General features: G+C 37.5%; 1 protein-coding gene across 3 annotated transcripts in view; it reads left to right on the top strand.

Moving 5' to 3' along the window:
• The first annotated feature begins 1,923 nt into the window (after nucleotides 1-1,923).
• The window catches only part of L3MBTL4 (L3MBTL histone methyl-lysine binding protein 4), a 368,508-nt gene continuing 356,033 nt past the window's right edge, over nucleotides 1,924-14,398 (top strand). For all 3 annotated transcript variants that reach the window (XM_047090320.1, XM_047090321.1, XM_047090322.1), the window contains exon 1: nucleotides 1,924-1,995. In XM_047090320.1, coding sequence (XP_046946276.1) covers nucleotides 1,924-1,995 — 72 coding nt within the window. The remainder of the gene's footprint in view (nucleotides 1,996-14,398) is intronic.

The following is a 14,398-nucleotide window of genomic DNA, read 5'->3' on the forward strand; positions in this document are numbered from 1 at the left end:
CTTACTTGTTTCATCTTCTTTTTTTTTTCATCAATGTCTTATGTTTTTCAGAGTTCAGGTCTTTCAACTCCTTGGTTAGATGTTTTACTAGGTATTTTATTATTTTTGATGCAGTTGTAAATGGGATTGTTTCTATAATTTCTTTCTGTTACTTTGCTCATAGTGTATAGAAATATTTGGGTATTAATTTTGTATCCTGTGACTTTACAGAATTCATTTATTAATTCTAACAGTTTTTTGGTGGAGTCTTTAAGGTATTCTGTACAGTTGTCCCTTGAACAATGTGGGGGTTAGGGGCACCAATCCCAGTGTAGTTGAAAATTTGCATGTAACTTTTGACCCCCCCAAAAAAACTTAACTGTTAGGTGCCTACTATTGACCAGAAGACTTACTGATAACATAGTCAATTAATCCATGTTTTATATATTACATATATTATATCCTGTGCTTTTATAATAAAGTAAGCCAGAGAAAAGAAAATGTTATTAAGAACATCATAAAGAAGAAAAATACATTTACAGGACTGTACTTTGTTTATTGCAAAAAATCTGCATATAAGTGAACATGTGCAGTTCAAACCCATGTTGTTTGAGGGCCAACTATATATAGTATCATGTCATCTGCAAATAATGAAAGTTTTACTTCTTCCTTATCAATTTGGGTGCCTCTTATTATTATTTTTTGTCTTATTGCTGCAGCTAGGCCTTCTAGTACTATGTTGAATAAAAGTGGTGAGAGTGGACATCCTTGTCTTTTTCCTAGTCTTAGAGAAAAATCTTTCAGCTTTTAATTATTGAGTAATCTGGTTTTGTCATATGTGACTTTTATTTTGTTGAAGTATGTTCTTTCTAAACCATATTTGTTTGGCGTTTTTATCATAAATGGATGTTGAATTTTGTCAGATGCTTTTCTGCATCTTTGAGATGGTCATATAATTTTTATTCTTCATTTTGTTAATGTGGTGTGTCATGGTGATTGATTTTCAGATATTGAACCATCCTTGCATCCCTGGAATAAATCTCACTTATTTCTGGTGAATGATCCTTTTAATGTATGGTTGAATTAAGTTTGCTAATATTTTTTTGAAGAATTTTTGCATCTGTGTTTATCAGGGATATTGGCCTGTAATTTTCTTTTTTGTAGTGCCTTTGTCTGATCTTTGTATCAGGGTAATTCTGTCCTCATAGCATGAATTTGGAAGAATTCCTTCCTTTTATATTTTTTGGGGATAATTTTGAGAGGGATAGTTATTAGCTCTACTTTCCATATTTAGTAGACTTTACCTGTGAATCCTCAGGTCCTGGACTTTTGTTTGCTGAGAGTTTTTTACTACTGATTTAATTTTGTTACTAATCCACTACTGTAATTGTTAGTGTACTGAAGAGTGGTCATAATAAATTGGTTTGGTAAAGTTTTTTTTTATTTTCTCTGTTCCAGATTGCTGTGCTATGCCTTGTATGACAAAAGTCCTCTCACCAAGAATATTTTTGCCTTGACACCTGTGGACGGTCAGACTGTGTGAGTACAGCCTATCTGAATAGGCAGATTGCAGTGAATCCAAATTGGTTAAATCAGCTAAGCAAACAAAACAAAAAAACAAAAACAAAACAAAACAAAGCAAAAATGATGTAATAGGTAAGACCAAAGAAAAGTATCTATTTTCTTTGTGATATAAATTCTAGATGAGGCGGAAAACTCATCTCTTTTCCCGTTAACTTATTATTATAGTAGTGTCTGTAAAAGCAACAGTGAAATTTTTATGTCACCTCAGTTTCAGGGTATTTATGGAAACAAATTAGAAGAAGTTTAATGAGAAAATTTTGGGGGGATCGTTTTTGTTATTCTAAAGGGGCAAAACTCCTAAATTTTTTATGTGGCACTATTTTGCAGAAAAACACTTTGCTAAGGAGTGCTAAAGTGGCAATGAAACAGCCCAACAGAAAGAGGAAGCTTAGTATGGATTCCAAAGAGCATTTGAATCAGGATGGATGCTTGGTAAGATGTCAGTTCCTGGGCCCTTCCTTCTAGTTTGTGCTCACTGTGGAAATTCAGTGTGATTATATAGTTTGTGTAACCACAGCAGAGGTGTTTTCTCAATGGCTAGGAGCTGGTTGCTTCTGGTTGAGGTTTATATATAGAGCTATTGAATACAAATGTCATTAAGTCTGATACATTTTAAAGGGTAAACTTCATTTTGAAGGTGAAAGGAGACCTTTTCTTTTTCTTTTTTTTAATCTTAAAAACATTTTAATGCATATTCTTTGAACACATTTATATGTACATATATATTTTAAACGTAGCATAGTGCATACATGTAAATCAGCTATTGTACTACATATATCTCACACAACAGGGGAATCAATACAATTCTACCTACTGATATTCTGTGACTGGCCAGTGTTGTCCAAGACTTTATGCTGGTATTTACAAACATGGTGCATTGCTATAATAAGATCATTACTTCTGTGAAAAATACAAGATTTATCTTCTTGATAAATGTTTTCATACTTAAGATTTTATCAAATAACGTTTCCTTTAATGTTTTTATTTTATTTTTGAGAGAGAGAGTCAGAGCACAAGTGGGGAACGGACCAAGAGAGAGGGAGACACAGAATATGAAGCAGGCTTCAGGCTCTGAGCTGTTGGCACAGAGCCTAATGTGGGGCTTGAACTCATGGACGGAGAGATCATGACATGAGCTGAAGTTGGATGCTTAACTGACTGAGTGACCCAGATGCCCCTCAAATAAAATTTCTAAAATAATCTCCTTTTATCTTAATACCCCATCAAATATACCACACATAGTTTATGTCTTCTTAGAAAGAGGTATTTCTCCAACTGAAGATAATTATTTGATGAATAGTTTGAAAAAAAATAATCTAAAATATAAAGAAGAAAAAAATATTTCCCCCCCCTTACAAAATCAGTTATCTAATGGTCATTTAAGGAGGAGCTTAAATTTGATGTGGAGACATAGACTAAAAGGTTAAGAGTAGTTATTACTAGATGATTAGAGGTGCCTTTTATATTGTCTTTTCTATTTACTTAGTTTACCAGAAGCATGTGTTACTTTTTGAACTAGAGATAAAGCTATACCTATGTATGTACAGGGAAATTCCAGAAAGAAAATCCATCAAGTATCAGTCCTGGCATGTCTTAGGTTTTAGAGACTTCTGTTTTATAAAGATGAAGGTAATTGATCATTATCAAGTGAGGGATAGAGATGGTGAACTGGAGGGCGTTGTGTTTGTTGGGGTTTTGCAGAGAAACAAAACCAATGGGAGTAGCTGACAGTCCTGTCATATACTCTCTGTTCACAATCTTTGTCCCTACTTGATAATGATGAATTATATGTATATGTATATGTATATGTATATGTATATGTATATGTGTATGTGTGTGTATATGTGTGTACATGTATATAGAAAGATTTATTTAAAAGAAATTTTAAAGAAATTGATTCATACAATTGTGGGGGCTGCCAGGTCTGAAATCTATAGGGCAGGTTTGTAGACTGCAGACCCACAAAAGAATTGATGTTGCAGACTTGAATCTGGTGGCATTCTGCAGGCAAAGTTCCCTCTTCTTTGGAGAGGTCAGTCTTTTATCTTGTAAGACCTTCAACTGATTGGATGAGGCCCACCCACATTATGGAGATTAATCTGCTTTACTCAGAGTCTATTATTTGAAGGTTTTTTTTGTTTGTTTGTTTTTTATTGTTAAGTTAGCTAACATACAATGTAGTCTTGGCTTTAGGAGTAGATTCCTATGATCCATCACTTACATACAGCACCCAGTGCTCATCCCAACAAGTGCCCTATACCCATTTTCACCACCACTCCACCCCCCCCACCCTCATCAAACCTCAGTTTGTTCTCTGTATTTAAGAGTCTCTTATGGTTTGCCTCCTACTCTGTATCTTATTTTTCCTTCCCTTCCTCTATTGTCATCTTTTAAGACTCTCAAATTCCACATATGAGTGAAATCATATAGTATCTGTCTTTCTCTGACTTATTTCGCTTGTCATAATACCCTTCAGTTCCATCCATGTTGCTGAAAATGGCAAGATTTCATTCTTTTCATTGCTGGGTAGTATTCCATTTTGTATGCACGTATGTATGTATGTATGTATGTATGTATGTGTGTGTGTATACATCTTCTTTATCCATCCATCATGGTGGACATTTGGGCACTTTCCATAATTTGGCTATTGTTGATAGTGCTGCTATAAGCATTGGGGTGTATGTGCCCCTTCGAATCAGCACTCCTGTATCCTTTGGACAAATTCCTAGTACTGAAATTGCTGGGTCATAGGGTCATTCTATTTTTAATTTTTTGAGGAATCTTCACACTGTTTTCTAGAGTGGCTGCATCAGTTTGCATTCCCACAAACACTGCAAGAAGTTTCCCCTTTCTCCACATCCTCACCAACATTTGTTGTTTCCCGAGTTGTTAAGGTTAGCCGCTCTGACCGGTGTGAGGTGGTGTCTCAGTGTGGTTTTGATTTGTATTTCCTTGATGATGAGCGATGTTTTGAACATCTTTTCATGTGTCTGTTTGTCATCTGGATGTCTTCTTTGGAAAAGTGTCGGGGCACCTGGGTGGCTCAGTCAGTTAAGCGTCTGACTTTGGCTCAGGTCATGATCTTGCAGTTTGTAAGTTCGAGCCCTGCTTCAGGCTCCATGCTGACAACTCAGAGCCTGGAGCCTGCTTCGAATTCTGTCTTCCTCTCTCTGCTCCTCCCCTACTCATGATCTGTCTCTCTCTCAAAAAGAAACATTAACAAAAAGAGAGAGAAAAACTGTCTATTCATGCCTTCTGCCCACTGGATTTTTTTTTTTCAGGTGTTGAGTTTGGTAAATTCTTTTTTTTTTTTTTAATTTTTTTTAACGTTTATTTTTGAGACAGAGAGAGACAAAGCATGAACGGGGGAGGGTCAGAGAGAGGGAGACACAGAATCTGAAACAGGCTCCAGGCTCTGAGCTGTCAGCACAGAGCCCGACGTGGGGCTCGAACTCACGGACCGCAAGATCATGACCTGAGCCGAAGTCAGCCGCTTAACCGGCTGAGCCACCCAGGCACCCCTGAGTTTGGTAAATTCTTTATAGAGTTTTGATACTAACCCTTTACCTGATATGGCATTTGCAAACATCTTCTCTTATTCTGTCAGTTGCCTTTTAGTTTTGTTGATTGTTTCCTTTGCTGTGCAGAAGCTTTTTATCTTGATGAGGTCCCAATAGTTCATTTTTGCTTTTATTTTTCTTGCCTTCGGAGACATGTCAAATAAGAAGTTGATGCGGCCAAGGTCAAAGAGGTTGCTGCCTGTTTTCTCCTGTAGGATTTTGATGGTATCCTGTCTCACATTTAGGTCTTTCATCCATTTCAAATTTATTTTTGTGTAAGGTATAAGAAAGTGGTCCAGTTTCATTTTTCTGCATGTTGCTGTCCAGTTTCCCAGCACCATTTGCTAAAGAGATTGTGTTTTTTCCATTGGATACTCTTTCTTGCTTTGGCAAAGATTAGTTGGCTATATATTTGTGGGTCCATTTCTGGGTTCTCTGTTCTATTCCATTGGTCTGTGTGTCTGTTTTTGTGCCAGTACCATACTGTCTTGATGATTACATGTTTGTAATTCAGGATAAAGTCCAGGATTGTGATGCCTCCAACTTTGTTTTTCTTTTTCAACATTGCTTTGTCTATTTGGGGTCTTCTGTGGTTCCATACAAATTTTAGGATTGTTTCTTCTAGCTCTGTGAAGAATGCTGGTGCTATTTTGATTGGGATTGCATTGAATATGTAGATTGCTTTGAGTAGTATTGATATTTTAACAATATTTGTTCTTCTAATCCATGAGCATGGAATGTGTTTCCATTATTTTGTGTCTTCTTCAGTTTCTTTCATAAGCATTCTATAGTTTTTAGTGTACAGATCTTTTATCTCTTTGTTTGGGTTTATTCCTAGGTATTTATTTTATAGTTCTTGATGCAATTGTAGATGGAATTGATTCCTTGATATTTCTTTCTGTTGCTTCATTATTAGTGTATAGAAATGCAACTGATTTCTGTTCATTGATTTTATATCCTGCAACTTTGCTGAATTCATATATCATTTGTAGCAGTATTTTGGTGGAGTCTTTGGGTTTTCCATGTAGAGTATCATGTCATCTGTGGAAAGTGAAAGTTTGACTTTTTTGCCAATTTGGATGCCTTTTATTTCTTTTTTGTTGTCTGATTGCTGAGGCTAGGGCTTCCAACACTATGTTAAACAACAGTGGTGAGAGTGGACATCCCCGTTGTGTTCCTAATCTCAGGGGAAAGCTCTCAGTTTTTCCCCATTGAGGATGATATTAGCTGTAGGCTTTTCATATATGGCTTTAATGTGTTTAAGTATATTCCTTCTTTCAGGGCTTTCTTGAGGATTTTTATTAAGGAAGGATGCTATATTTTGTCAAATGCTTTTTCTGTGTCTATTGACAGGATCATATGGTTCTTATCCTTTCTTCTATTAATGTGATGTATCACATTGATTGATTTGCAAATATTGAACCAGCCCTGCAGCCCAGGAATGGATCTCACTTGATCACGGTGAATAATTCTTTTAATATACTGTTAAATTCGGTTTGCTAGTATCTTGTTGAGAGTTTTTGCATGCATGTTCATCAGGGATATTGGCCTGTAATTCTCCTTTGTATTGGGATCTCTGTCTGGTTTGGAAGTCAAGGTAGTGCTGGCTTCATAGAATGAGTCTGGAAGATTTCCATCAATTTCTGTTTTTTGGAACAGATTGAGAAAAATAAGTATTAACCCTGCTTTAAATGTCTGGTAGAATTCCCCTGGGAAGCCATCTGACCCAGGACTTTTGTTGGGAGATTTTTAAAAAAATTTTCTTTAACATTTGATTTTGTAAAAATATTTATTTATTTTTGAAAGAGAGAGACAGAGTGTGAGTGGGGGCAGGGCAGAGAGGGAGAGGGAGACACAGAACTCATAGAAGGCTCCATGCTCTGCACTGTCAGCACAGAGCCCTTTGTGGAGTTTGAACCCATATACTGTGAGATCATGACCTAAGCCAAAGTTGGATGCTTAACAGACTGAACCACTTAGGTGCCCCTGTTGGAAGATTTGTGATAACTGATTCAGTTTCTTCATTTGCTATGGGTCTGTTCAAAGTTTCTATTTCCTCCCTTTTGAGTTTTGGTAGTATGTGGGTGTTTCCATTATTCCAGATTGTCCAATTTGGTGGCATATGCTTTTTCATAGTATTCTCTAATAATTGTTTGTATTTATGTGGTGTTGGTTGTGATCTCTCCTCTTTCATTCATGATTTTATCTATTTGGGTCCTCTGTCTTTTCTTTTTGGGAAGTCTGGCCAGACTTGTTTTTTCTTTCAAAAGACCAGCTCTTAGATTCATTGATCTTTTATACTAGTTTTTTTTTGTATTCTATATTGTTTATTTCTGCTCTAATATTTATTATTTCTCATCATCTGCTGGCTTTGGGCTTTCTTTGCTGCTGCCTTTGTAGTTACTTTAGGTGTGAAGTTAGGTTATGTATTTGGGACCTTTCTTACTTCTTGAGATAGGCCTGAATTACAATGTATTTTCCTCTTAGGACTGCCTTTGCTGCATCCCAAAGGGTTTGGACTGTCATGTCTTCATTTTTCAGTTGCTTCCATATATTTTTAAAATTTCTTCTTTAATTTCCTAAGTTTACTCATTCATTCTTTTGTAGAATGTTCTTTAACCTCCATCTATTTGTGTGCTTTCCAAATTTTTTCCTGTGGTTAGTTCAAGTTTTGCAATATCAAAATATACATGGTATGATTTCAATCCTTTTGTATTTCTGGGGGCTCTTTTGTGACCCAGTATATGATCTATTTTGGAGAATGTTCCATGTGCACTTGGGAAGAATGTGTATTCTGCTGCTTTTGGATGAAAAGTTTTGAATATATCTGTTATGTCCATCTGGTCCAATGTGTCATTCAGAGCTGTTGTTTCCTTATTAGTTTTCTGACTAGATGATCTGTCCATTGCTTTAAGTGGAGTATTCAAGTCTCGTATAATCACAGTATTATCTATACATTTGTGTTTGGGATTAATTGATTTACATATTTGGGTTCTTCACATTGGGGGCGTAAACATTTACAATTGATGTATAGACCCCTTAATTATGATGACCTTATTCATCTCTTGTTTCAGTGTTTGTTTTAAAATCTAGTTTGTCTAATATAAGTATGGCTGCTTCAGCTCTCTTTTGACATCCAGTAGCATGATAGATCTCCATCCTTACACTTTTAATCTGCAGATGTCCTCAGGTCTAAAATGAGTCTCTTGTAGGCAACATATAGATGGATCTTATTTTTTTATCAATTCTGATACCCTGTGTTTTTTGATTGGTGCATTTAGTCTATTTACATTCAGAGTAATTATTGAAAGATATGGATTTAGTGGCATTGTGTTATCTGTAGGTTTTGTGCTTGTGATGATGTCTCTGGTCCTTTGTAGTCTTTGCTGCTTTCCACTCACAGAATCCCCTTTAGGGTTCCCTGCATGGCTGGTCTATTTGTCATGAATTCCTTTGGTTTTGTTTGTCTGGGAAAGCCTTTATCTCTCCTGTTCTTAGTGACAGCTTTGCTGGATAAAGGATTCTTGGCTGCATATGTTTCCTGTTTCAGAACATTAAATATTTCCTGCAACTCCCTTCTGGCCTGTGGACAGATCTGCTACAACCCTTATGTCTACCTTTGTAGGTGCAGGCCTTTTTGTCCCTAACTGCTTTCAGAATTCTCTTTTTATCTTTGTATTTTTACCAGTTTCACTATCATGTCATGGTGTTGACCTGTTTTTGTTGTTTTTGAAGGGAGTTCTCTGTGCCTCTTGGACTTGGATATCTGTTTCCTTCCCAAATTAGGGAAGTTTTTAGCTATAATTTGTTCAAATAAACCTTCTGCCCCTTTCTCTCAGTCTTTCTAACTTGGAACTCCTATGATATGGCTATTATTTCATTTCATTGAATCACTTAGGTCTCTAATTCTCCCCTCGTGATCTAGTAATTTCCTTTCCTTCTTTTTCTCATCTTCATCATTTCCATAATTTTATCTTCTACTTCACCTATTTGCTCCTCTGCTTCTTCCATCCTGGTTGTCACTGCTGCTAGTTTTTTTGCATCTCATTTACAACATTTCGTAATTCTTTGTGACTATTTCTTAGGTCTTTAATCTCTACAGCAGTAGATTCTCTGCTGTCTCCTATACTTTTTTTTTCAAGCCCAGCTATTAGTCTTATGACTGTTATTCTAAATTGTTGTTCAGATATATTGTTTGGATCTGTTTTGAGCAATTCTCTGGCTGTCATTTCTTCCTGGAATTTTCATTGAGGAGAATTCCTGCATTTCATCATTTTGGTTAGGGTTCTGTCTTTTACATGTTTTAATAGCTTGTTATGTGTCCTGAACCTGTGATACCACCATATTAAAAAGGGGTCATACAGGGGCGCCTGGGTGGCGCAGTCGGTTAAGCGTCCGACTTCAGCCAGGTCACGATCTCGCGGTCCGGGAGTTCGAGCCCCGCGTCGGGCTCTGGGCTGATGGCTCAGAGCCTGGAGCCTGTTTCAGATTCTGTGTCTCCCTCTCTCTCTGCCCCTCCCCCGTTCATGCTCTGCCTCTCTCTGTCCCAAAAATAAATAAACGTTGAAAAAAAAATTAAAAAAAAAAAAGGGGGTCATACATTGTCTAGGGCCTGACACTTCATAAAGTGTTTTTGGAGTGTTTTGCATGTACTCTGTTGTTGCATATTTGGCTGCTCTATCCCACTGCTTGTAGTGGTGGATTGTTTGGACCTTCTTCCCGGTATGCTTTGATTTGTTCTTTGAAGTAAGCCTGGAAAAAAGGAAAGGGCAGGTGACCTAACTCCATACAAAGAGAAAAATTAAGGGGCAAAAAAGACCAGGCAGACAATCAAAGAAATATTGAATAAAAATACCTGATTAAACAAACAAACAACATAACAGAGAAAGAAAGAAAGAAAAAAAGGGATATAGATATAGATATAGATAGGATAAGAATTAGCCAAAAATAAAATCAGAAACTATGAGCCTGATTCCAAAGGGTTTAGAAGGGAAAAGAGAAGGAAAGCAAAGAGAGAAAAAAAATACCAGACTAACATACAAAACTGCAGGACAGTTGTCTGTTTGTTTCTGGGACTGGTAGCTGTGCTGGTCTGGAGGAGAGGCCATCTGGTTCACTCAGTGTTTGTCCTGCTCCAGTAGATAAGCAGTAACCAGACACAGAGTGGCAGGGTTTGGTGTAAGCGGGTCCACCTCCACTGGGGGCCGCTGTCCTGTTCCCTGAAGCCCCGCCATGTGGGTGATGGGGAGAAAAATGGTGACACCCGAATCTTTCCTCCCCAGACCAGACCAGGTGTCTCAAATCACTCTGTTCAGGCAACATTCACAGAGTAGGGGTGGGAAGTTGGCTTGTCCTGCTCCATAGTGTCCCGTGCCTCCCAGACCCTGGGCTGGGATTCAAAACTACATGTGTGAAAGGATCCCTCCTCCACCTGGGCCTGGTTCTGGGGTAGTGCCACTCCTCCCTGCTGACAAAGGGCCTCTGGCTGGTGCCTGCAGGGTCTTTTGTCCTTGGGGTGGGTGGCAATAAACCCTATTTGTACAGTACTCCAGGGAGGGGACCATTCTCTCCCAGTGTCCCGGGGCTGGCTCCCACCCCTCAGGTGCATGCACACCATATGGGGTTTGGTCTGGAGAAAGTCACACAACCCTGAAAACTCCGGTCTTCAGCTCCTAAGGCTGTTTGCAAAGTAGAAACTGATATTTTCTGTATTTCTCATTCTCCAGTCCATGGTCCATAGAGGTTTCTCTCTTGTCGTAACACAATACCACACTTCGACAGCCTCTCTTTCTCTCCCTTTTGTCCCTCCACTTAAGGGGTTCCCTCCCCTCTGTGCCTATGCTATTTTATCTCCCCCAATTCACAGACATGCACTTCTGTCCCGCCAAGCTGTCTCCGTCCACCTGTGGAGATTTTTCTGTCACTCTGAAGACTGTATTCCTGAGTATTTCAAGTGTTATGACCTCAATACAGCAGTATTTGAGGGACAAGGGAAATCCCAGTCCCCCTACTTCTTCACCATCTTAACTTCCTCTATTTGAATGTTTATCACATCTAAAAAATACCTCACAGTGACATCTTGACAGCCAGAGGGTTTAATAATGCATCTTGCTTCTTAATATGCATCCTGTGCTCTTTCCCTATGGCAACTGTTTGTATTCCTACAAATTTCAAGGGGAAAGAAGTGACCAGGCAACCTCCATAATGACTGTTTTGGGGATAGTGGGCTATTAGAACATTCTCATTAGTGACCCTTTCATGGGCTTTCATCATGTATTGGTTTTGGGGTCTTAATGTGGGTTGTTATGCATTTTCACACTGCAGTTGGTGAAGTGACATGGTGTCACACAATCTTTGTCAAATTAGGTACAGTTTATTGAACTCTGGGAATTAAATAAGACATATCAAGTGATGATCTTGTTCATGGTTGGTTTTAAGATGATAAGTGTAGGTCTGTGTCTAGTTACAGAACTGTTTCCTTTGGTCAGACTCACTGGGAGGTGGGGTGGTTAACATGGGACCAAGGACCATTCCCCCAGAAGTCCACATTGGTTGCATTTCATAGATCAGTTCCATGAGAGTTGAGTGTGAGGGTTGCTTGGATCAGACTTACGAAGGCCTGAACCTGTCTCAAGTTATGTGAGGATGCCATTTTTCTCAGCATTTCTGGTGTTTTGTGTCATGCCCTCTGAAGAGACAAGGTATTTGATGTGCTCTCAGTTGTTCTTGGATAGTGGTTCTTCAGCTCTGGTCTCCAGAACAACAGCATCAGCATCAACAAACCTGAGGGTTTGTTAGAAATGAAAATTCTTGGTCTTTACTCCAGACCTACTGGATCAGATACCCTGAAGTGAGGCTGAGCAGTCTATATTTTACAGGGCCTCCTGGTGATTGTGGTACACACTCATGATTGAGAACCGTTGTCCTAAGGAAATAGCTAGGCCTATCCTACCTGTACCAATAGTCCTATAGTTAATCAGTATTGGCTGCTGAATATTTCTTTTATTTTTTAGTTTAGTATTTGAGACCACCTCTCCTATCCAAACATATTTGCTACCTTTTCTCAGTATCATTTCCTTTTAAGCTGCTAAAATTATTACTGTCCCTTCTCAGAACTTCTGTTATCTTGCCCTACAACACGAATATTCAACCTTCTGTCTTTTCTGTATTGGCACAAATTCCAGTTTTCTCTTAAGGCCTATCTTGATGCCAGTGATTTTACCATTATTTCCATTCCATATGGGGATTTTCCCATTTTTGAACCCCAGAAGTGCTCAACACTTACATAGGTGCTGTCTGAGTGTGGCACCTTACATGCCTGGATTTCCAAAAATATCTGTTAAATGATGTTCCTAGTGTTTAATGGCTACCTCAGTCAAATGGACTTCTTTGATCAATAGTAGATAATGACATTTCAAAGGACTGTATTACCGATTTGAGTTTTGAAGTGTTTGGAACATATAATTATTTTAGAGTGTTCATGGGGTACCTGGGTAGCTCAGTTGGTTGAGCGTTTGGCTCTTGATTTTGGCTCAGGTCGTAATCTCATGGTTCATGGGTTCAAGTCCCATGTCAGGCTCTTATGCTAGAGGGATTCTCTGTCACCCTCTCTCTCTGCCCCTCCCCCACTCATTCTCTATCACTCTCTCTCAAAATAAATAAATAAAAACATTAAAAAAGAGAATATTCACACAGGATAATAGAAAAGACATGCATTTAGGATGAATTCCACATTATACTGACAGCTAGGGGCTCATTTCCAATTACGATGTCCAGTGTAATTAGTTAAATTTAATAGTTTAATACAGCAAGCTGATTTACATCTGTGGCTGCATTCACTATGTAGAGGAAGGGGTTCAGTTATGTTTGAGTTAAACTACTTAAATTATGTTTGGAATTTGCTTGAAATATCAATAATATTCTTTACTTTCTCTGTTACCTTTATGAGTTTACAAGTCAAATTTCCAGTTAATTAAGCAAAATAGCATTGATAGATTAAACACATTAAAGATAGAACTAATGAACAGCTGGGTACTTTCTAAACATCTGCTTTTGAGGTAGTAATTTCATATCTTCAGTGTCTTATAATTTCCAGAGGCTGATAATAATATCTGTCAATGAGTCTTCGTATACTAGTATTTATTTTATGTATTTGTAGAATTTTAAAAGCATTTATTTACATTTTTCTATGAATAGGCACATAGTTAAAAAAATAATATAAATAGTATAAAAATAAGAAGTAAATTCTCTATCATACCCACTCACACACATGCTAACTCCCAAATCTTTTTTTAAAGGTACGATCACTGTTTACATTTTCTTGTGAATCTATATAGGAATCAAAGCAAAAAAAAAAAAAAAGAAAGAAAAAAGGAACCTACAAAACCCAAACCCTTTATACATACATACATACATACATACATAATACAGGCATGAATGCATACATGTACCCAAATGTGCTCATACTTTATTTCTTGTTCTGTATCTTGCTTTTTTTTTGCAGTTAAACACATATGTCTTAGAGATGCAGATATTTCCATTGTTTTCAGTGGTGCTTAATATTCCATACTGTGAATGTACCATAATTTATTGAAGCAGTACTCTACTCCAAACATGTAGATGATTTTTAGTTTTTGTTGTTATAATTCTGTGTTAAAACCAAAGGTTTGCATTCATATATTTTGATATACTTTTGCAGTTGATTCAAAGATCAAATCTTACTAGTAGACGTGTCATACTAAAGGCTATGTGCATGTAAAATCTTGATAAGCCTTTTATGTCATCTTCCAGAGCAGTCACCCCAGTGTATACTCTGTCTAACAGCATCTGCAAGAGTGCTTCTTTCACTTAGGTTTTATTGCATGTCTTATGCCTTTGTTTACTGAAATCCATCACGTGAATGAGCTTTGTTTACCATGCCCCATAGTGCTGCCGCAGATTTGGAGAGAGGAGTTTCCCTGCCCCTGTTAGATTCCCTAACATGTCATGCTTTTCCATATATATAACACAAAGACAAGTGCCCTTTTCAGTGCTATTTGTTAGTCTTTTCCACTCAACCACCATTAGAATTGACTGGCAAAGTATAGGCACATGATAATTGGGGAAACTAAGCATTTTTTTTTTCAAGGACATTTCATAGATGTTTGGTGTGCATTTGGTGTGCATGAAACCCCAAACCATATATAAGCTGTAAAATTTCAAATTTCCTACATAAAAATGCAAGTTTACCAAATAAAAAAGGAAATTTTGAGTATATCAGAATAAAATAATTGTGT

This window comes from Lynx rufus, unplaced genomic scaffold, assembly GCF_022079265.1.
Source record: "Lynx rufus isolate CCGP_SWC_20201006 ecotype Redwood Valley unplaced genomic scaffold, mLynRuf1.p SCAF_29, whole genome shotgun sequence".
Lineage (NCBI taxonomy): Eukaryota > Metazoa > Chordata > Mammalia > Carnivora > Felidae > Lynx > Lynx rufus.